The sequence below is a fragment of the Dendropsophus ebraccatus genome, chromosome 8 (genome assembly GCF_027789765.1).
Source record: "Dendropsophus ebraccatus isolate aDenEbr1 chromosome 8, aDenEbr1.pat, whole genome shotgun sequence".
Classification (NCBI taxonomy): Eukaryota; Metazoa; Chordata; class Amphibia; order Anura; family Hylidae; genus Dendropsophus; species Dendropsophus ebraccatus.
The window spans coordinates 84,640,020-84,661,333 of NC_091461.1; the positions used below are offsets into that span (position 1 = coordinate 84,640,020).

Here is a 21,314-nt window from a genome sequence, read left to right on the forward strand (position 1 = left end):
GCTCACCCGGCACTACAGTGAGGGGGCTGAACAGTGCAGTGGAGGTCCCTCTTCCTCTCTGGACCCCTGGGGGAGCGGGGTACCTACCATGAAGGCAGGGCAGGCTTCCTCGGGCCCCCTTCATGCAGGGGCCCCATAGCAGTCGCCTTCCCTGCCTTCATTGTAGCTACACCACTGGATGATAGGACAGAATAAGAAGATATCCCAACAGGTTCACAGATCCACGTGACACACGAACAAACAATAATCCTTTACATACTTCAACCGTGCAACTACTAAGTGCATATATCTATAATAGTGACATCTAGTGGCGAAACTTTATCACTACTACATCACCACTGACTTACAATAAGTACAGGCTTTTGCGAAGGGTGTAACCAATAGCAACACCCGTGGTGGGATACCACACATATGTACACGTTATCAAAGATTTTAAATGCAATTGAGTCTTTATTATAATATTTTCTGAAGAAACACTTCCACTATTTTTTTAAATGATTCATTATGCAGCTAATATGTATGATTCAACTAGTATTACCTCATTTAGTTGTTCCATTCTAGCAGAAAATTCTTGGATTTCTTTTCTTCACTGCAGGTGCAGGTAATTGCAGTAACAGTTTCATAAAAACTACAATCTCATTCAAGGAGTTCTGGTATTTCAGTGAAAAATTCTGCAGTTATACTCTCCTGATACAATGATGATTGTATATTGATGATTGATGATCTAGCACTATACTGTACAGTACATTACAGAACAGCACTATATACTGTACAGTACATTACAGAGCAGCACTATACTGTACAGGACATTACAGAACAGCACTATATACTGTACAGTACATTACATTACAGAGCAGCACTATATACTGTACAGGACATTACAGAACAGCACTATACTGTACAGTACATTACAGAGCAGCACTATATACTGTACAGGACATTACAGAGCAGCACTATACTGTACATGACATTACAGAGTAGCACTATATACTGTACAGGACATTACACATTAGCACTATATACTGTACAGGACATTACAGAACAGCACTATACTGAACAGTACATTACAGAGCAGCACTATATACTGTACAGGACATTACAGAGCAGCACTATACTGTACATGACATTACAGAGTAGCACTATATACTGTACAGGACATTACACATTAGCACTATATACTGTACAGGACATTACAGAACAGCACTATACTGAACAGTACATTACAGAGCAGCACTATACTGTACAGTACATTACAGAGTAGCACTATATACTGTACAGGACATTACAGAACAGCACTATACTGTACAGTACATTACAGAACAGCACTATATACTGTACAGTACATTACAGAGCAGCACTATACTGTACAGGACATTACAGAGCAGCACTATATACTGTACAGGACATTACAGAGCAGCACTATACTGTACAGGACATTACAGAGTAGCACTATATACTGTACAGGACATTACAGAACAGCACTATACTGTACAGTACATTACAGAACAGCACTATATACTGTACAGTACATTACAGAACAGCACTATACTGTACAGGACATTACAGAACAGCACTATGTACTGTACAGTACATTACAGAGCAGCACTATATACTGTACAGGACATTACAGAGCAGCACTATACTGTACAGGACATTACAGAACAGCACTATATACTGTACAGTACATTACAGAGCAGCACTATATACTGTACAGGACATTACAGAACAGCACTATACTGTACAGTACATTACAGAACAGCATTATATACTGTACAGTACATTACAGAGCAGCACTATACTGTACAGGACATTACAGAGCAGCACTATATACTGTACAGTACATTACAGAGCAGCACTAAATACTGTACAGGACATTACAGAGCAGCACTATACTGTACAGGACATTATAGAACAGCACTATATACTGTACAGTACATTACAGAGCAGCACTAGATACTGTACAGGACATTACAGAACAGCACAGCACTATAGTAACATAGTAAATAAGGTTGAAAGAAGACAAGAGTCCATCAGGTTCAACCTAGGAAAATCCTACTGTGTTGATCCAGGAAGGCGAAAAACCCCTATGAGGCAGAAGACAAACGCCCCACCACAGGGAGAAACTCCCCCCCCCCCTCCCCCCTCCCCCGACTGCAATGGCAACCAGAACAATCCCCGGATCAACGTATCACCAGAAATCTAATGCCCATAACTTGTAATATTATATTGTTCAAGAAAAGCATCCAGGCCTCCCTTGAACTTATTTACTGAATCAGCCATGACAACATCATGTGGCAGAGAGTTCCACAGTCTTACCGCTCGTACAGTAAAGAACCCGCGTCGATGCTGATGATGAAATCTTCTTTCCTCTAGACGTAGAGGATGCCCCCTTGTCATTGTTACAGACCTAGGAGTAAAAAGACCACTACAAAAATCTCTGTACTGTCCATTCATATATTTGTACATTGTGATCAGATCGCCCCTAAGACGTCTTTTTTCTAGCGTAAATAACCCCAAGCGTGATAACCTGTCCTGGTACTGTAACCCACCCATTCCCTTAATGACCTTTGTTGCCCTCCTCTGCACCCGCTCTAGGTCAGCTGTGTCCTTCTTATATACCGGTGCCCAAAACTGTACACAGTATTCCAAGTGTGGTCTGACCAGTGATTTATAAAGAGGCAAAACTATGTTCTCATCTTTAGCATCTATACCTCTTTTGATGCATCCCATTATTTTATTAGCCTTGGCAGCTGCTGCCTGGCACTGATCACTAAAGTTGAGTTTACTGTCCACCAATACCCCCAGGTCCTTTTCGGAAATAGATTTACCCAGTGTTTTATTATTTAGCACATAACTGTACTTATTATTTCTATGGCCCAAATGCATAACCTTACATTTATCCACATTAAACTTCATTTGCCATTTCTCCGCCCAAGCCTCTAGCTTCTCCAAATCCCTCTGTAATATGATATTATCCTCCTCTGTACTGATTACTTTACCCAGTTTAGTATCATCTGCAAAAATGGAGATTCTGCTCTGTAGCCCCTCTACAAGATCATTAATAAAAATATTAAAAAGAAGTGGACCCAACACTGACCCCTGTGGTACCCCACTAGTAACTAAAACCCAATCTGAATATGTTCCATCAATGACCACCCTCTGTTTTCTATCACACAACCAGTTACTTACCCATTTGCATACGTTTTCCCCGAGTCCCAGCATCCTCATTTTGTAGACCAACCTTTCATGCGGCACAGTATCAAATGCCTTTGAAAAGTCCAGATACACAACATCCACAGCCTCCCCCAGGTCCAGTCTATAACTTACCTCTTCATAGAAGCCGATCAGATTAGTCTGACAGGACCGATCCCTCATAAATCCATGCTGGTGCTGAGTCATAAGATTATTTTCATTAAGATACTCCAGTATAGCATCTCTTACAATCCCCTCAAATACTTTACCTACTATAGATGTTAGACTTACGGGCCTGTAGTTTCCAGGATCGCTCCTTGACCCCTTCTTGAATATTGGTACCACATTAGCTATGCGCCAGTCCTGTGGAAGAATCCCTGTCGTAATAGAATCTTTAAATAATAGGAATAACGGTCTGTCTAACACAGTATTTAATTCTTGCAAAACTCTAGGATGGATACCTTCTGGGCCCGGTGACTTATGGATTTTAATATTTTTAAGGCGTTTCCCCACTTCTTCTTGTGTTAGGCAGGTGAGATTTATGGGAGGATTAACATTATCCCTAGTCATATCGTCTGTTATGGGATTCTCCTCTGTGAATACAGTAGAGAAGAATGTATTTAGTAGATTGGCCTTTTCCTCTTCCCCCTCCACCATTACACCCAGATTATTTTTGAGGGGACCAACATTTTCGGTTTTAAGTCTTTTGTTATTTATATAGGTGAAGAACATTTTGGGATTTGTTTTACTTTCTTTGGCTATCCTTCTTTCTGTTGCTATTTTTGCTTCTTTTATTTGCGTTTTACACATTCTATTCTTCTGTCTATAGTTGCTCAATGCTTCCCCACTACCTTCTTGTTTTAGTTGTCTGAATGCTTGTTTCTTATCATTTATTGCACCCCTTACAGCTGTAGTTAACCACATTGGATTTCTCTTATTTCTACTACGTTTATTCCCATATGGTATGTGTCGTTCACACGATTTACCCAGGATGCTCTTAAATATGTCCCATTTCTCTTGTGTACTTTTATTTCTGAAGGCATTGTCCCAGTCTATGTTCCCAAGGTCCTCTCTTAGTTTTTGGAAATTAGCCTTACTGAAATTTTATGTTTTTGTAGCCCCTTTGCTAATCATTTTATTGAAGGATAATTGAAAACTTACTATGTTATGGTCACTATTACCTAGGTGACCCCCCACCTCTATTTTTGATATTCTGTCTGGCCTATTGGTTAAGATCAGGTCCAGAAGGGCCCCCCCTCTTGTTGGTTCCTCTACTAGTTGGGAAAGGTAATTATCTTTTACTATTTCCAAAAACACGCTTCCCTTCCTGGAGCTGCAGGTTTCTGCTTTCCAGTTGATATTTGGGTAGTTAAAGTCCCCCATAATAATGACTTCCCCCTGCTTCGCTGCCGCATCTATTTGTCTTATAAGAAGACTATACTGAACAGTACATTATATACAAGAAACATTTAACAAAACCAGCAATTATTGTACAGTAGTCACTAACTCCTCACTCCTCCTTTACTGTATAGAGTCCCCAAATCCCAGCACTGTAACGGATGGGAGATGGTAGTGCACTGCTTGTACAACTATTGTACTGTACTGTATATGCACTTCAGCAGTCTTATACAGCACTGTAACAGATGGGAGATGGTGGTGCACTGACTGTACCACTACTGTACTGTATATGCACTCCAGCAATCTTATACAGTACTGTACAGGATGGGAGATGGTGGTGCACTGACTGTACCACTACTGTACTGTATATGCACTCCAGCAATCTTATACAGTACTGTACAGGATGGGAGATGGTGGTGCACTGACTGTACCACTACTGTACTGTATATGCACTCCAGCAATCTTATACAGTACTGTACAGGATGGGAGATGGTGGTGCACATACGGTACTGTAGTGTATGTGAAGCCTCACCAGTGCTAAACTCACCAGGTACAACCCACCATCCACGCTCGCAAAAACGTTCAGATACCGAGTATTTCAAGACTGGGGGCCCAAAAAGTGTTTAAGAACTGAGCAAGAGTTTGAGAACCAAAGCAAACTTTCCTTGAAAATACAGTTTGAGTTCCGAGAAGTTTGAGAACCGAACAGTTTGAGATCCGAGGTACCACTGTATTTATATACTAAATACATTGATACAACAGTGACATCTAGTGGTGACATCATATTACTAATATACTAGATACAGTGGTTTAACACTGACATCTAGTGGTAATATCCTATTACTGATATACTAAATGCTGTGGTATCACACTGACATCTAGTGCTAATATCCTATTACTGATATACTAAACATAGTGGTACAACACTGACATCTAGTGGTAATATCCTATTACTAATATACTTAATCCAGTGATACAACACATATCTAGTGGTGACATCCTATTACTGATAAACTATGTACAGTGAGTGGTACAACATTGATATCTAGTGGTAATATCCTATTACTAATATACTTAATCAAATGATACAACACTGATATCTAGTGGTGACATACTATTACTGATAAATTATGTACAGTGAGTGGTACAACATTGACTTCTAGTGGTAATATCCTGAATTACTGATATACTAAATACAGGGGTACAACACTGACATCTAGTGGTGACATACTATTACTGATAAACTATGTACAGTGGTACAACGCTGACATCTGATATATGTAGAGAGTATTCACAGAGAGTGTAGAGCTCAGATGTATTTTGCATCCATATGAATTAAGCATTAACATATACCTAAAAGCCTAACTGTTACAAAACCTGACTCGTTCAGACACACTTTGTATACTTCACAAATCACTGAAGATCCCTAGTTTTAATCACTTTTGTAATCATACTATTTATTTAATACAGATTAATAAAAGTTACAGCACAACTATAATTTAAGTGGCCCAAAATGAAAATACTCATATAAAAAGAGCCCTAACTTGTGTTGATATCTCAATGAATTTTCCTCCTGGCTGTCTGAAAGTGGGCGTGGCTTCCTCCCTGTCCTCTCCATTGCTGAGTCCCTTATCTACTTACTGCTGATAAGCGCCTTAGCAGATGGTATCACTCACAGCGGGATTAGATACGGTGCCTCAGCACAGCATATGGTATCACATACGGTGAAATTAGATAAAGAGCCCCAGAACAGGATATGGTATCACATACAGCTGGATTAGATAAAGAGCCCCAAAACAGCATATGGTATCACATACAGTGGGATTAGATACAGAGCCCCAGCAGATTATATCACACACAGTGGCCTTCAGCTGATGTTAAACTGCTAAAGGCTGCCTGTCATCTGGCTGTCTGTTATCTGTTGCTGTCTGGAATCCATACCAAGCTCAGCCACAGTAAAGATTTCCAGGGGGGCGGGGCCAACAAGAATTGACAAGTAACACAAAGGCAGACACAGGGTTGAGGGGACATTCAGCTACATATATTAATTTAGCTTATTAATGTATATAGCAAAAATTCTTAGTTTTTTAGTTTTAGTTTTTTTGTTTTTTAATTAGGTAAGCTAACTAAAATGAAATGGTCAAAATATTTTATAGTTATGCTTTAAGTTTTAATCAATTATCACTGGTCTTCATAGACTATTGGAATATATTTGTTGCTGACCTGACAGGTCAGCGCTTGCTTTCTCCTTAATATTATGCCGTGTAATACAGCCTTTACCGCTAGTCCATGTTGTATGTTATTACCAGATTTCAACATGTAAACTGGCCATTAGTTAATGCCTACTACAATAATACAAACCTCAGCGTATTATACAACTGCGTATAGTCACTAGATACCAGTACCTGTATCAGTATACCGTATAATACTGGTATAGATGTGTGTTTTTTAGGTCTCATACAGGGAGATTACTAGTCCTGAAAAGGACTTTTGGGGTTTATGGATTTCTACCAGTGCTACTACTAGTAATTTACGTCCTGAAAGAGACTTTTGGGTTTTTATACATTACTACTATACTACCACTAGTAATTTACTAGGATACTGGCCTCCCTTCCTACCTAAGCCAAGCATCAGATGACCCAGGCCTATAAAAACCTATGGTCACCTGATGTGGCCTGCCAATTACTGCTGTACCAGTAGCCAACATGGCATAACAGGATGTGCCATCTATACCAGTATAAACATCTATACCAGTATTATGCAGTATACCATACCTCCCAACTTTTTGGATGGCCAAAGAGGGACACTTGTGGTTCACTTGAGGAAAATTTCACAGACATTTTTATACTTTTTAATTTAAGGATGCATCACACATACAGGATCGATGGCAGATTGATGCATTTAGTCACATTGCTATTTGCAAATCTGCAGCAGATCCTGTATGTGTGACTGCATCATTAGGTCCCATCAGTAACCCTGTATGTAACTGCAGACCCACACCTGTGGGCAGGATTAGGAATGTGTGTCAGTAACTGTCTGCATTTGCAGGTGACATGAACACATAATGGCTTAATCATTTTTGCAGCACAGATCATGTCCCCAAAAAGGCTCCGTAACACCTACAGATGTGTGTATGGAGCCATAATGTCTCTTAATTCATCCAAACATAACAATTTTTAGGATCCAACTTGAAGCACATCATGGAATAATATGCAAGTTTGGGTTTGGGTCTATTATACAGTAAGAAACCAGACACTTTCTAGACCAACATAGAAATTTAAATAATTCTAATTTAAAAAGAAGGACATGTAAGGGGCACAGAGGGATATGGGTCAAAATTAGGGACTGTCCCTCCAAAAGAGAAACACTTGGGAGGTATGCTATATTGTTACTGGTATCTAGCGACTATACTCTAAGCAACATTCTCTGCCTAACAAAAGGATTGGATGTTACTGGGTGATACTTCTCAATTTGTTTCTGCACTTGGAATAGTCTAAATTTTTTAGCCCTTAACATCCGACCAAAAGCGTACAAGTATGGCACAATGCTGTCAGCTCCCGAGCCCTGCTATAGCTGGCAGTCCCCTAGTGCGCATGGTGCCTTTTGGTAATTTTCCATGTAGTGGATTATGCACAAGTTGTCTGTGCTACATTGTGGCACACCTCTCCAGTCCTTTCTCCTCTCTCTTCTTCATGAATAATCAATTCTGCCTGGGCTCCTGCTCGCTTAGCTGTCAGTCAGTGTCTCTGATTGCAGATCAGTCCTCTGTAGGCAGTTTATGTCTGAAAGAAACACTCAGATATAGTTGAATCTCTAACTACATATGTGTAGGGGCTGTAGTCTAGAGGTAACTCACCTGTCTAGTGAACTGCCAGTAGTCTGGTCTCCGGTTCAAATCCCTTGATGGATATGAAATAGATGTCTTTGTTTTTTTCTCATTGTTAAGGCTATGTTCACATAGTATTGTTGCTCAGTATTTTTTCAGTATTTTGCAACCAAAGCCAGGAGTGGATTGAAAACACAGAAAGGCTATGTTCACACACTGTTGAAATTGAGTGGATGGCCGTCATTTAATGGCAAATAATTACTGTTATTTTAAAACAGCAGCCGATATTTGCCATTAAATTACTGCCATCCACTCAATTTCAACAGTGTTTCTATAGCCTTTCTATGTTTCCAATCCACTCCTGGTTTTGGTTGCAAAATACTTGCAAAAATACTGTGTGTAAACATTGCCTTAAAGGGAACCAATCAACCCAATCTGGCCGATATGGTAACCTGAACTTCTGTATACAGCTCCTGCAGCAGCCGCGGCACGTATCGGCTGTGGCTGCAGCAGACGCTGTATACCCAGAAAAAAAAGCACTTTAATCGCCCTGGGCGTGTGACAGGCGGAGACGGGGAGGTAGTCATCCTGGCGGCTTCCTGCCCATCACTAGTCACCACTCTCTGCCTGTCAGCGCGCTTCGAGGGGATGAATGACAGGCTGAGAGAAAAAGAGTCTAAGCAGCACCAGTTAGGCAAAATATGAGCTTGGGTGCATGTCTCACTGGACCGGACCTAGGTCCGTATAGAAATCCAAAGAAATGTAGAGGAGACTGCACATCCAAAAAATCTTCACTTTAATCACACCAGTGCAACGTTTCGGCTATAGGAGCAGCGTTTCTCAAGCAGTGATACAATACACTCACAAGTGCCCAGTATAAATACATGTATGCATAATGAGGCATACTTAGCCAATCAAGTGATCCACAAATATAAACAGTGCAAATATCGGTGATCAAAATTCATATCGTGTAATGTACATTATGTCCAACATGAGAGTGTGTGGACATGTGAGAACAACATGAACAATCATAAGTGTCCCAAGTACAGTATACAAATAAGTCATGTCCCTAACATTAATGAGGCATGAGTGGATGTCTACAACACAGGTGTCATCAATAAAAACATAAACAAACAATCAATCAGGTAATAACATACATAACGCCGATGATGGAGAATCCACATGGAGGGTGACAAGCCTGGAGGCGACCGCGCCGCCCGCTGATGATGTCACACGCCGCACAGGCTCTGGAGACGCCGCCAATCTAGTCACATGTATCACTGCTTGAGAAAGGCTGCTCCTATAGCCGAAACGTTACACTGGCTCGCAGGCTGAGAGGTCTGTTACTGGACTCTCTGCCTGTCAATTATCCCTCCGAGCGCGTTGACACGCAGAGCGTGGAGCCGCTTATGTGACTACCTCACTGCGGCGTGGAGCCGCTTATGTGACTACCTCACTGCCTCGGCCTGCCACGCGCCCAGGGGATTAAAGTTCTTTTTTGGGGTATACAGCTACTGCTGCAGCCACGGCCCGTACTTGCTGCGGCTGCTGCGGGAGCTGTATACAGCGGTTCAGGGAACCATATCAGCCCAATTGGGCTGATTAGTTCCCTTTAAAAATGATACAATAATGAGAAATAAAAATAAAAGGTCTCTAGAAAGGCAAGTTACCCCTAGACCACAGCCCCTACACATTTGGGCTGAGAGATTTAACTATATCTGAGCATTTCTTTCAGACATAAACTGCCTACAGTGGACTGATCTGCAATCAGAGACACTGACTGACAGCTGAGCAAGCAGGAGGTCGGGCAGTATTGATTATTCATGAAGAAGAGGGAGAAGGAAGGAGTGGTGAGGCGTGCCAGAGTGCGGCACAAACAACTCCTCTTTGCCTTTTCAGTATAGTAGGAGACATGAGATTGAATATAGGGCTGTTAAAGGGAATCTGACAGTGCTGATAGTGTGCTGTATCTGGTAGTCCCCTAGTGAGCATGGTGACTTTTGGTAATTTTCTGTGCAGTGGATTATGCACAAAGTTAATGACAGACAGCATCAATCACTGTCCTCCCTTAACCCCTTAAACGCAATCAGGGCATTTAGGTGACAAGGTATTATGTGAAAGGAATGGCTCCAGTCACTCCATTAGTCCTGATCGGTTTCCATAACTGTCAGAGGTCTGTGCTGTCCAATTAGAGATCTGCTTTAGGAAAAAAGTTTTGCTGTTTTAAAGCAAGCATGCCACTTTACTACCTAAAAATTACCTGGTTGGCTCCAGTGCGTAGATTCTAGTTGCGCAATCCATTTTTCAAATCACTGCCCTGTTCCAGCAATCTGCATCGGTTTCCTGACATGCAAATAGTGCCGCTCTATGCACTGAAGACTGGCCCTGCGCCCTTAGTACACCAATATCCCCTCCCCTCGGCCTTCTTCATAATGAGTGTATCAGTATCTGTGTACTGGGGGGTGCTGGGCCTGCCTCCAGTGCATAGAGTGGCCCTATCTGAATGTCACAAAACTGAAGCAGATGGTGGCAACTGGGCGGCGACCAGGTGATGTGAAAAAAAAAATTAAAAATTAGAAAAGCTATGTAAACATGGGTATTGCTTTTATTCGGATTGACCAATAGAATAAAGATAATGTATCACTTTTACCATAAAGTGCATTGGGTAAGAACGGCCCCCCCCCCCCCCCGCCTAATTTTTTTGACAATTTCACCCCATAAATAAAATGGTAGATTAAAAGATGCCATTACAATGTACATGGCCCCGTAGATGTAAATGAAAGAGTTATGCTTTGCTTGGGACTCCAGTTAGTGATGCCTTTTTCCAACTATCACAATGTAAAATGAACATCTATAAAAAAAAAAAAGCATCAATGCATCCTTTGATCTAGACAGTACATTATAACACAGACAAAAAAACTTACTGGTCAGTGTAAGCAAGGTGCTCCGTATAAGCTTCATGTTAAACAATATATGAGTCTTTCTCAAAAAGAACTTGGATAAGAACTTGGATCTCAGAAACTAAAGGCGGAAAATATGTTGCTTGCCACTCATACATAGTTTCAATTCTCTTATCACAGACACGCAGAAGGAACTAACATTACCCCAAGTAGGATACTGAGGTTTTCAGAAATAACAACAGTAAAAACTCTTATCTCTTTACCAATGCATCCTTTGCTGAGTAATGTAGGTTTAACATGATATAAGAGGGGCTTCCATGGATTATTAGGGTACTTTTACATATTCAGGTTTTGTTAAGATTTAGTGATGCAGATTTTAAGCCAAAACCAGTTGTAAATTTTATGCAACTTAATTTTATGGACATAAAAATTCGCTTTGTTTAGATGAGCGTTTTGCTCATCTCTACTCCCCACATTTAAAGCGACTCTGTACCCACAATCTGCCCCCCTAAACAGCTTGTACCACCGGATAGCTGCTTTTAATCCAAGATCTGTAGCCTGATGCATGACACCCTGTAGCCATTAATAATGGCTTTCCCTATAACAGTACCTCCTACAACCAGATACTATGTCCCCTGTGGCCAGTAATAATGCCAAATGTGGCCAGATACAATGTCCTCTGCAGCCAAGTATTCCCCCTGTAATCAAATGTACCCAGATATGCCTTACGTGGTCAGGAATATTTGCCCAGTAGTCAGATATGCAGTCTTTAGCCAGGTATGCCCCTGTTGCTAGAAATAATACCCATGTACCCAGACTGGTATACCCTCGGTAGAAAACTATGCTACAAGTAGCTAATAATACTCCCTGTAGCCAGATATGAATTCTGTAGCCAGTTATAACCGCTATAGCCAGTTATGACCCGAACCATGATCAACCAATGTAGCCAGTTATACATAGTATAGTATTCCCCCTGTAGCTCGTTATACCGTCGTTAAACAGATATGCCCCATGCAGTCAGTTTTGCTCCCCCCATACCTTGTGGCCAGAATTTCCCCATGTAGCCAGGTATAACACCTGTAGCTGTGTATGACCGCTATAGCCAGAGTTGCCCCTGTGTTCAGGTATGCCCTGTGTAGCTAGGTATTAGGGATGAGTGAACTGGGGCAGGTGGGACTGCAGTCAAAGCGGTGGATGGTTGCAAGCTGGTGGAGGCAGAACTTTTGCAGAACTCGCCCCCTAAAGCACCGGGGCGGTGACAGTGGCAAGAATGGGCTAACTTTCTGATGGTCTTCTGGAAGAATGTTGACCCAATGGGCAGTAACAGACATGTACTGCCCTTACCCATAATTAAAGGACCAGACATCAGCACTGGGGTGCACGGTCTTGGACACCAAGAATACCAATGAGTTGCCAACATTTTTCTTCACAACTGTGCAGTGATGGGACAGCTGATGGGACTTTTTTGGACTGTTTTTTTTTTTTTTTGCAGCTAAACGGGGTTCTCCTATTTTTTAAAACTTTCTTGTAAAGATATGAACTAAGATTTTCACTTAATAAAGTTGATCAGCTTGAACACTAAAGTTTCTTTCATGTGTCTTGGTTAATACTCACAGACAGCAGCTGTCACATTACATTTTTGATTAGGCAGCACCCAGGTATATCTGAGGAGACTAATTTAAGGTCTCACCCTAACAGGGGTGACATCACACATCTTGATATTCACAGAAAACCAGGATACAAGGGATTATAGGAGTAATAATCCCTTGTATCCTGGTCTATTCTGTGATTTTATTTGTTATTGTTATTTTAACCAGATTCGTTACGAACATTTTCAAAGTTCGGTTCAGTGACGAATCGAACTTTTTGCAAAGTTCATAATGAATCTGGTTTGTTACGGTTCGGTTCGCTCATCCGTACTAGGTATGCCATTCACCTGTAGCCAGACATGCCCCACATAAGACAGTAGGCTGCTTGGAGATGCTTTAGGATGTGTCGCAGCAACCTGCTGACCTTATAGTGCGATAAAGCTCTTATTTATGCCTTATGTCACATGTGTGCAGATGTTAAAATGCTATTAAAATAACACCTCAATCAACACGTGTAGAATTCATTGTTTATTCAGATCTTATATCATAAATTATATTTTTACTGTTAAAAAAGTAACAATTCATTTCCTTCTGCTACATTCTGTCTTGTCCTGGGACAATGTACACAATCATTTCTCATCTTATTTCCATTATTTTCCTATGTCCATTCACTGTGCACATGCATAAATCCATATTTCACTTCTATATGGAAATCAGCAGCAGTCTTTTATTTAATATGCACATGTAATCATAATTATTGCCTGTGCTACTCAGTCATATAGCTGGCTTGGGCACTGGATAGTATTTAGAAAGCAGGCAACAAAAGAAACAATGAAGCTTATTTCTAGAAATATTATACAGCAGTAATACCAGTAGAATACATCATTGATAAATAACTAATGCCAAAACAGTGCTGCTTAAAGTGAACCTTTTATTTCAATTCATTGATGATTAATCTCATAATACTGATATCTTTATAGCAGTCACAGCTTTGTTTTGCTGATTCCTTTCACACGTTATAGCCATAAAATTCTAGCTGCCACTCTGACGTGCCTATGTCCCCTCTGACTATCATCACTTGGTCCCCAACTCAGCACACAGGAAATGCCGACTCAGTCAATCCAGAGTTGGGTCACCACTGCGGCTAATGATTGGCTGAGTGAATATTTATGGATTGATGGGGTAGTCTTTTTTCTGTTAACCATTCTGCCCCTTTTAACGAATCTAACCTGCTGATAGCCCCCTATAGCGCTGGGGACACTGAGGAGGAAGGTACTTGTACAGCACTTGTCCCGCGCTGTTAGCCAGGGTAAACTCTGATCTGGAGCACCCTTAGGGGCACTGCCGCATCATTCGGCCCGCCCCTTCTAATTATAATCAATGGAGGGACAGGCCGAATGAGGCAGCAGTGCTCCTAATGGTGCTCTGGAGAAGAGTTTACCCCAAATAACAGGGCGGGACCAGCGACAAGGAGGAAAGTAAGACACAAACCTTCCTCCTCAGCATCCCTGGTGTTATAAGGGGCTATCAGCAGGTTAGATTTGTTAAGTAAGTTCCATCTGGCTGTAGTCTTTTTTAAATTTTATAATAAAAAAAATAATAAAAATCAGTCAGGTATGGAACTGCACACACAGGCAGTTTGTTTAATCTTCTTAGCACTTGACAGTACTTTGAATAATATAGTTATTTCCCCATTTATTTACCAGCTGAAGTGTGCCAGAGGTGGCACTGAGCGGCAACAGCATGCCTCCTTCCAACTTCCTTGATGTACATGGCTCGGCTTACAGCATGGAGCCCTGTACATCAATTATTCAATGTAGGGAGGGAGGAGCATGCTGCTGGTGCCCTGTGCCGCTCCTGTGACACTTCAGTTAGTAACAAAAAGAAAGAAAAAGAAGCAGGGCACTTCCTAGTGTATTAAAATAAACAACTTAATAAGTGATAAGTCTGTCTTAAAACCACTCACCTAGTGGAGTTGTGCTAGAAAATAGGCACAACTTTATAGTAGGCTTCATCAAGTGTACACAGCAGCCAGGTCGGGAGCACCAATAAATTGGTGTGTGAAAGTGCAGCATTGACAATCCAGATAGGATTAATGGACCAAAGGTTCCCTCTTAGGACCAACACAGGTGTTGAGTTTACAGGGGTGTTCAGCGTACATACATCCTGTGTATCAAGTATCATGCTTCTCAAACTTTTTCTACTGGAGCCTCACCCAACAAACCAAGGCAATGCCCGGGCCTCACCAGACTGACCAAGAGGGTGTCTGAGCCTCACCATCTGTGGTGAAAGTCCATTTAAAAGCTGAAAGTAATGCTAGGGCTACCTTTCACCCATCTGCCAAGCTCTATTTGCTAATAAGGCAAGCATAAAATAAATTAACATTGTTGCTAAAATGGAGATTTTTGTAAGCAGAAAAAGGACTGATCAGATCAGTTACTTTTGTGAAATCTGGCTCCACAGCTGGGCCTCACCAACAACTAGGGGACGTCTCACTGGTGAGGCCCGCCTCACAGTTTGAGAAGCACTGCGCTACGACCACCTTCACTAAATGTTGAGTTTATTTGCAACGCGTTTCGGCCAGTCTATTTGTCAAGCAGGCCCTTCTCAAGAAGAGACAGGCCTGCTTGACAAATAGACTGGAAACGCTAAACACCCCTCTGAACTCCACACCTGCGCCAGTCCTAAGAGGGAACCTTTGGTACATTGGTTCTATCTGGATCATCACTGCTGCACTTCAGCTAGTAATAAGATTTTGAACTAATTGGTTATGTAAAGAGAAACAGGTGATTGATTTCTAGCTTTGAAACAGAAAAACATGTGTTAAACTACGAGCGAAAGACCCAGCAACTTGGTATTTTTAAATTGAATACATTCCTTAACAAGGGATTATCTTTTCACCCCCTCACAAATACCCCGTGCCACGCCTGCTTTTTGTCTTTAATGTTATAGTTCTATCTTCCAACCCATTTATGTCTCCTTTGTCTGTCCAGCTTCTCCCTATTCTTCATTGTACGCTACTCTCTGTAGAATTACCAGCCCTGATTGCCAGATTTCTTACCTCCCTGTGCAACTTTCGAAAGTCTCGGATGCTTCTCATTGCCCACATTTCCAACTGCTTAAGAATATGATAACCTCTGACCTTCCTTTCAAAGACTCCCCCTGGTAATCTATCTACTTCATCTAGGTCTTCATCTAATTCTTTTTTAAAGCCCATTATTGTTCCAAGGTGCTCCAGTTGGGACCTCAAGGCTGACACTTGTCTTTGCATGCTATCAAGACGACTATGGAGAGCACCCTCTTCTTGCAACAGGCTGTTGACCTGTTCTTTTATCACTTGCATTAATCGCTTCTCAAAGTCTAAGTAAGCAGTTATATTAGAGAGTACTCTCTCCTCCATGGTCATCTTTGCCCACGTGTCAGGATCCACAGGTGCGTTCCCTTCAGGAACGTCTTCCTCAGCTAAACGATGAAGTCCATGTGTTTCCACCTGCGAGAAAAAAATACGTCAGGAAATTCACTAAGTATTATGGTTCCCATTGCATAACCCAGTAATTCTAACAGAGATATGATCACTTAAGTATTATTGTACTGATACAATACATTTACTTCCACGGTTGTGTAAAGAGTACATCTTGAATGCTGGGCGACATGCCATGAGTTAATGGGGTTTACTGGGACTGTAACATTGAATTGAACATAATTACCAATATTTAATTAGTGGGGGTCCGTCCTCAAGAAACAAAGGGTCTGCAATGCTCTGTGGCTGTTCTAGGTTCTGCAGCTTGTCACTTGTTTAATGAATGAGAACCTGACCCCCAGCTACCAAACACTGTTTTTACTTCTCTTGCTTCTAGTAACCTGTCAGTAAGCTGCTGTTTGTTTTTTTTATTGCTTATCTGTGTCCTGGCCCTATACTACCCAAAATTAGAATCAATAAGTCAACAAACAGATCTTATTACCTATTGGTAAAGTATAAAATAAACAAAGCACATATTCATTTCAAAGGTAAACTAACAGCAGGTTAGGGCAGGAGATGTTGAGGAAGAAGGTAATTTTCCTACCCTTGAAGTACATAGCCTTTAACACTAATTAGAACACATAAAATGAAAGGATGGTCCAGTTCATCAACTAAGTCAAATTAAACAATACAGCTTGCAGTTAAATAAAAAAGATGTTCAATAATTTCCCCTTCTGGAGACTAACCATCTATTCAATACTTGGTATTACCTTATCATTCTTCTTCCCCGAGGTTCAACTGTGCTCCCTTCTGCTCCAGACTGAAAACTATGTCTGAGCCAGTTGGAGGGTTAATCACAGTGAGGTCACCAGCCACTTGACCTTGGAGGGGGCTGGCCAGCAACACAGAGGGGGACATGTATTATGCGGCGAAATGTGGTTTTTCGGCGGAAAGTGACGATTTGCGAATGATTTTAAGCGCAAATGGGCAATTTGCAAGTAAAATATTCGCAAATCAGCACTTTCCGACGGGTACGCCGGGGGGCGGGGAGGGGGTGTGGAGGTGGCGGAACGGGGGCCGCTGACTCATAGTCCGCGCGATTAATTATTTTTGTATCTTAAAGATACGCCGAAAACCTACTCCAGTCCCCAGCTTCTTAAGTTTTTAAGTCCGGCGTAAAAAATGTTGGACTTAATAAATGTCCCCCACAGTGCAGAGACAGCTGGCCAGGGTCATGTGAGAGTGCCCTGAATGGAGGAAGGAAGAGGGAGCTCAGCGGCAGGACGGAGAGGGCAGCTCTTACAGAGTTTTCTGTGTCTGGAGCAGAAGGAGGCACATTCAGAATTCAGGGAAGAAGACAGATTAGGTAATAAGGTATTATTGAACAGATTGTTAGACTCCAGGAGGGGGCATTTTTGAACATCGATTTTACTTACAGGATACCGCTATTAACACTCAAAGTGATCCATAAAACAGACTTGATACTGCCACTGGTAGACACTCCTTCCACACTGTGCTTTCAGGCAATGAATACTATAAATGCTATTGCAACAAGGTTCAGTTATGCTCTATAGTTCTACTCTAAACATACAAGTTGTCCAGTATCTCAAGGAACACCCATTCCCTTAAAGGGGTGCTCCAGAGAATCTTTTTTCTGCTAACACATTGCTGAATAACAGGTAAAACAAACATTTAGAAAGCTGGATATGTCCAGAGAATCTTTTTTCTGCTAACACATTGCTTTAATATTGTAACTACTTTAAAATATATCTTTAAAGGAACCCTGTCACCCCCCGTGCTGGGGTGAAGGCCACCTGACCCCCACTAGAGCCCCGAATACTTACCCCATCTCGCCAAGTCTTGTTTCTGGAGCCGGTCCCGAGATGAAGATATCCCCGTCTGAAGCCTGGCGTGCGTGCTGCTAAGATGAGTCTGACGCCCATAGAGAATGAATAGAACAGTCATTCTCTATGGGCGCCGAACTCATCTCAGCAGCACGCACGCCAAGCAGCACGTGGAGTATAATGTATAGTAAGTGCATAAGAATGGAAAACAGCAGCAGTTTATAGATACAGAATGGAACTGCAGATCCCCATAATGCAGGAGTGTAGTACAACAGGCAGGGAAGCAGGGCTGCTGTCAGAGGTCTGTGTGGTCACGTGACAACAACGGGGGGGGGAGGAGTTCAGCATGGACCAATCAGGAAGTGAGAATCACAGAGCTGTGCAGGAGGACAGCGACAAAAACTTTTCTATACAGCAGTGTGAATGGCTGAGTGCAGGCACATTATAGCAGCAGTGTGTATAGCTAGGTGTAAGTGCAGGCACATTATAGCGGCAGTGTGTATGGCTGAGTGTGAGTGCAGGCAAAATATAGCAGCAGTGTGTATAGCTGAGTGTGAGTGCAGGCCCATTATAGCAGGAATGAAGTGTATGGGAAACACAAGGGCTGTCCGAGACTGCAGGGAGCATGAAGGAATGAGCAGGGGGCATATGTGGGCACATAGAGGGGAGATTACCTCCACCGTCCTGTCCCCTGATACAAGCCCCAGCCTGAAGTGGATCTGCTATGATTTAGAAGGTGAGGGAGACTTCCTGGGTCAGCGTACAGTGCTGTAGACCACGCTATGCAGACCATGCCCCTCCCCGTCTTTCCCTCCCACCCAGTAGAGGGAGCTTTTAAACCAAGTTACAATTTTAAAAAACTGTGAGCGCTTCTTGCAAAACGTTCTTAATCCAAGTTATTCTTAAACCAAGGTATCACTGTATATCTAAAGCATGTTTACAACTACCATGTCTGCATTCAATAAGAAGTGCACTGAGACCCCACTCGACTTACAGTTGAAGTAGAGTCCATCTAAACCTTGCTGCAGCGGTGCTTATGGTATTTATTGCCTAATAAATAAGGTTTTGTTCACACACGTTGTAGTTTCATTGCAGTACTGTCACGATAATGTCGCATCCTTACAAAAATGATGCAGTACTGCAATCAGGCATTTCTGAGCCGGGTTGTGACACTGCAGGAGCAAGAGCTGCAAAAAGGTCAGTGGAGGAGTGGTGATGCAGCACTGCGGGAGCACAGAAATGGTTAAGTATACGTTCTTTATTATGTTCCCCCACCGTCCTGCAATGTATTTTTTGTTTTCGCTGGACTTCTCTTTTAAAGAGGAACTATCAGCAGGTTAGATGATTCTAACCTGCTTAAAGTTCCCTATTGTGAAGGATGAAAGTATGTCTGTTACCTCTGTGTCGTCCCCATGCCCTTAGTCCACGGTAAGACCATTTGGAGCAATGGGAGTACGATCGTTTGGAGCACTGGGAGCACAAGGAGTAAACGACTGAGTGCATGGGTTCCCTATTGTGCAGGTGCTAAGGATGAAAGTATGTCTGTTACCTCTGTGCCATCCCCATGCACTTAGTCCACGGTAAGACCATTAAGAGTACTAGGAGCACAAGGAGTAAACGACAAAGTGCATGGGAACGGCGCTGAAGATGAAGGTAAGAGAAATACATTCATCCTTGGCGCCTCCTGTGCAATAAGGAGCTATGAGCCGGGTAAATTTGTCTAGTTTTTCTTTAAATGGTGCAGTAACCCATTGAATCTGCAATGTTTGAACACAGCCTTGAGGAAAAGAGTGTCTTCCAGTGGAAGTATCAAATCAGATTTTATGGATTATTTTGAGTAGTAAGGATGTACTGCTTGGTGAAACTAAATGAAGAGTCATTAACAATAAACCTGCTTGCTGGCAGTTTCCTGGTAGTAACATTTATTTCTACATTGGAAAGAGTAAAAAGGAATTAAAGGGATTGTCCATTGAAAATCTTTTTCTTTCGAATCAACTGGTGTCATAAAATTATATAGATTTATAATTTACTTGTATTAAAAAAATCTCAAGTCTTCCCTTACTTATTAGCTGCAGTATGTCATGCAGGAAATGTTGTTTTATTTTCAGTCTGACACAGTGCTCTCTGCTGACATCTCTGGACGAGGCAGGAACTGTCCAGAACAGGAGATGTTTTCAATGGGGATTCATAGAAAACCGAGACAGAGTTCCTGTCTTGGCCAGAAATGTCAGCAGAGAGCACTGTGTCAGACTGAAAATAAAATATTCCTGCATGACATACAGCAGCTAATAAGTATGGGAAGACTTCAGATTTATATAAAGTACTGACACCAGTTGATCTGAAAGAAAAAGATTTTCGCTGGATAATCCCTTTAAAATTGTATATATGCGAACTATAGAGCCATTGTTATTTGAAGATTACGTATAACCAACCATCAATTTACGCAAAATGATTTAAAAAAAGGTTACATACACACATTAGACAAATACATATACACAATTACACATAGCTCACATATTCCTTAGTCAGGGGCTGGAGGTCCGCACTGATTTGTTGCAGCTGTAGAAGAACACGTGAACAGAGGTCCGTGTGCAGCACTTCAGGATCCATATCATACGCTTAGGGATGGCGTGTTTTACATGAGATGGCACAATTGCTCTAAGCCCAAGCCCTTTTATAATGGAAGGGTCAGCAATACTATAGAGACTGATAAACAGCACAGTGCGTGGGCAGAGGGATAGAGAGAGAAAGAAAAAAAAGAGAGACTGGCTGAGTGACAGTGAATGTGGGAAAGACAGAAGCACACATAGCATTAACGGTTTAATCACATGGATTAGCAAAGGAAGTTCTCATTGGTGACTGTTCTTCAGAGGGATTGCTCTCAGGATGAAAGAGGTGTGAGCCAGGTACCACGTATAACATTGTAGCACAACACCACAGATATAATAACAATGGAATGTAACACGGCCTACTGAAAAGCTGATGTGCTGAATAGAAGGTCACTATTGTGACTATGTGTAGGAAGACAGAAATGGCAAGGAAGAAAAACAGAAAAAAAAAAATCCAATCATTACATCCAGTGATACCAAGCCAAATGCCAATAAA

The 21,314-nt window shown here is 41.8% G+C and overlaps 2 protein-coding genes across 4 annotated transcripts in view; both read right to left on the reverse strand.

The window, feature by feature from the left end:
- The window catches only part of LOC138798700 (72 kDa type IV collagenase-like), a 33,934-nt gene extending 22,519 nt beyond the window's left edge, over positions 1-11,415 (reverse strand). The window contains exon 1 of one of the 3 annotated variants that reach the window (XM_069979251.1): positions 11,341-11,415. In XM_069979251.1, the coding sequence (XP_069835352.1) occupies positions 11,341-11,377 (37 nt within the window). In that variant the 5' untranslated portion in view covers positions 11,378-11,415. The remainder of the gene's footprint in view (positions 1-11,340) is intronic. The other 2 variants (XM_069979250.1, XM_069979252.1) reach the window with 2 other exon arrangements.
- A 3,680-nt stretch (positions 11,416-15,095) lies between these two features.
- CNTF (ciliary neurotrophic factor) lies at positions 15,096-20,909 on the reverse strand. The gene is made up of 2 exons (XM_069980807.1): positions 20,724-20,909; positions 15,096-16,395 (listed from the first exon to the last, which is right to left on the reverse strand). Exons 1-2 carry the CDS (start codon positions 20,817-20,819, stop codon positions 15,913-15,915), a joined length of 579 nt encoding a protein of 192 aa, XP_069836908.1. The 5' UTR covers positions 20,820-20,909; the 3' UTR covers positions 15,096-15,912.
- Between the last annotated feature and the right edge of the window lie 405 nt (positions 20,910-21,314).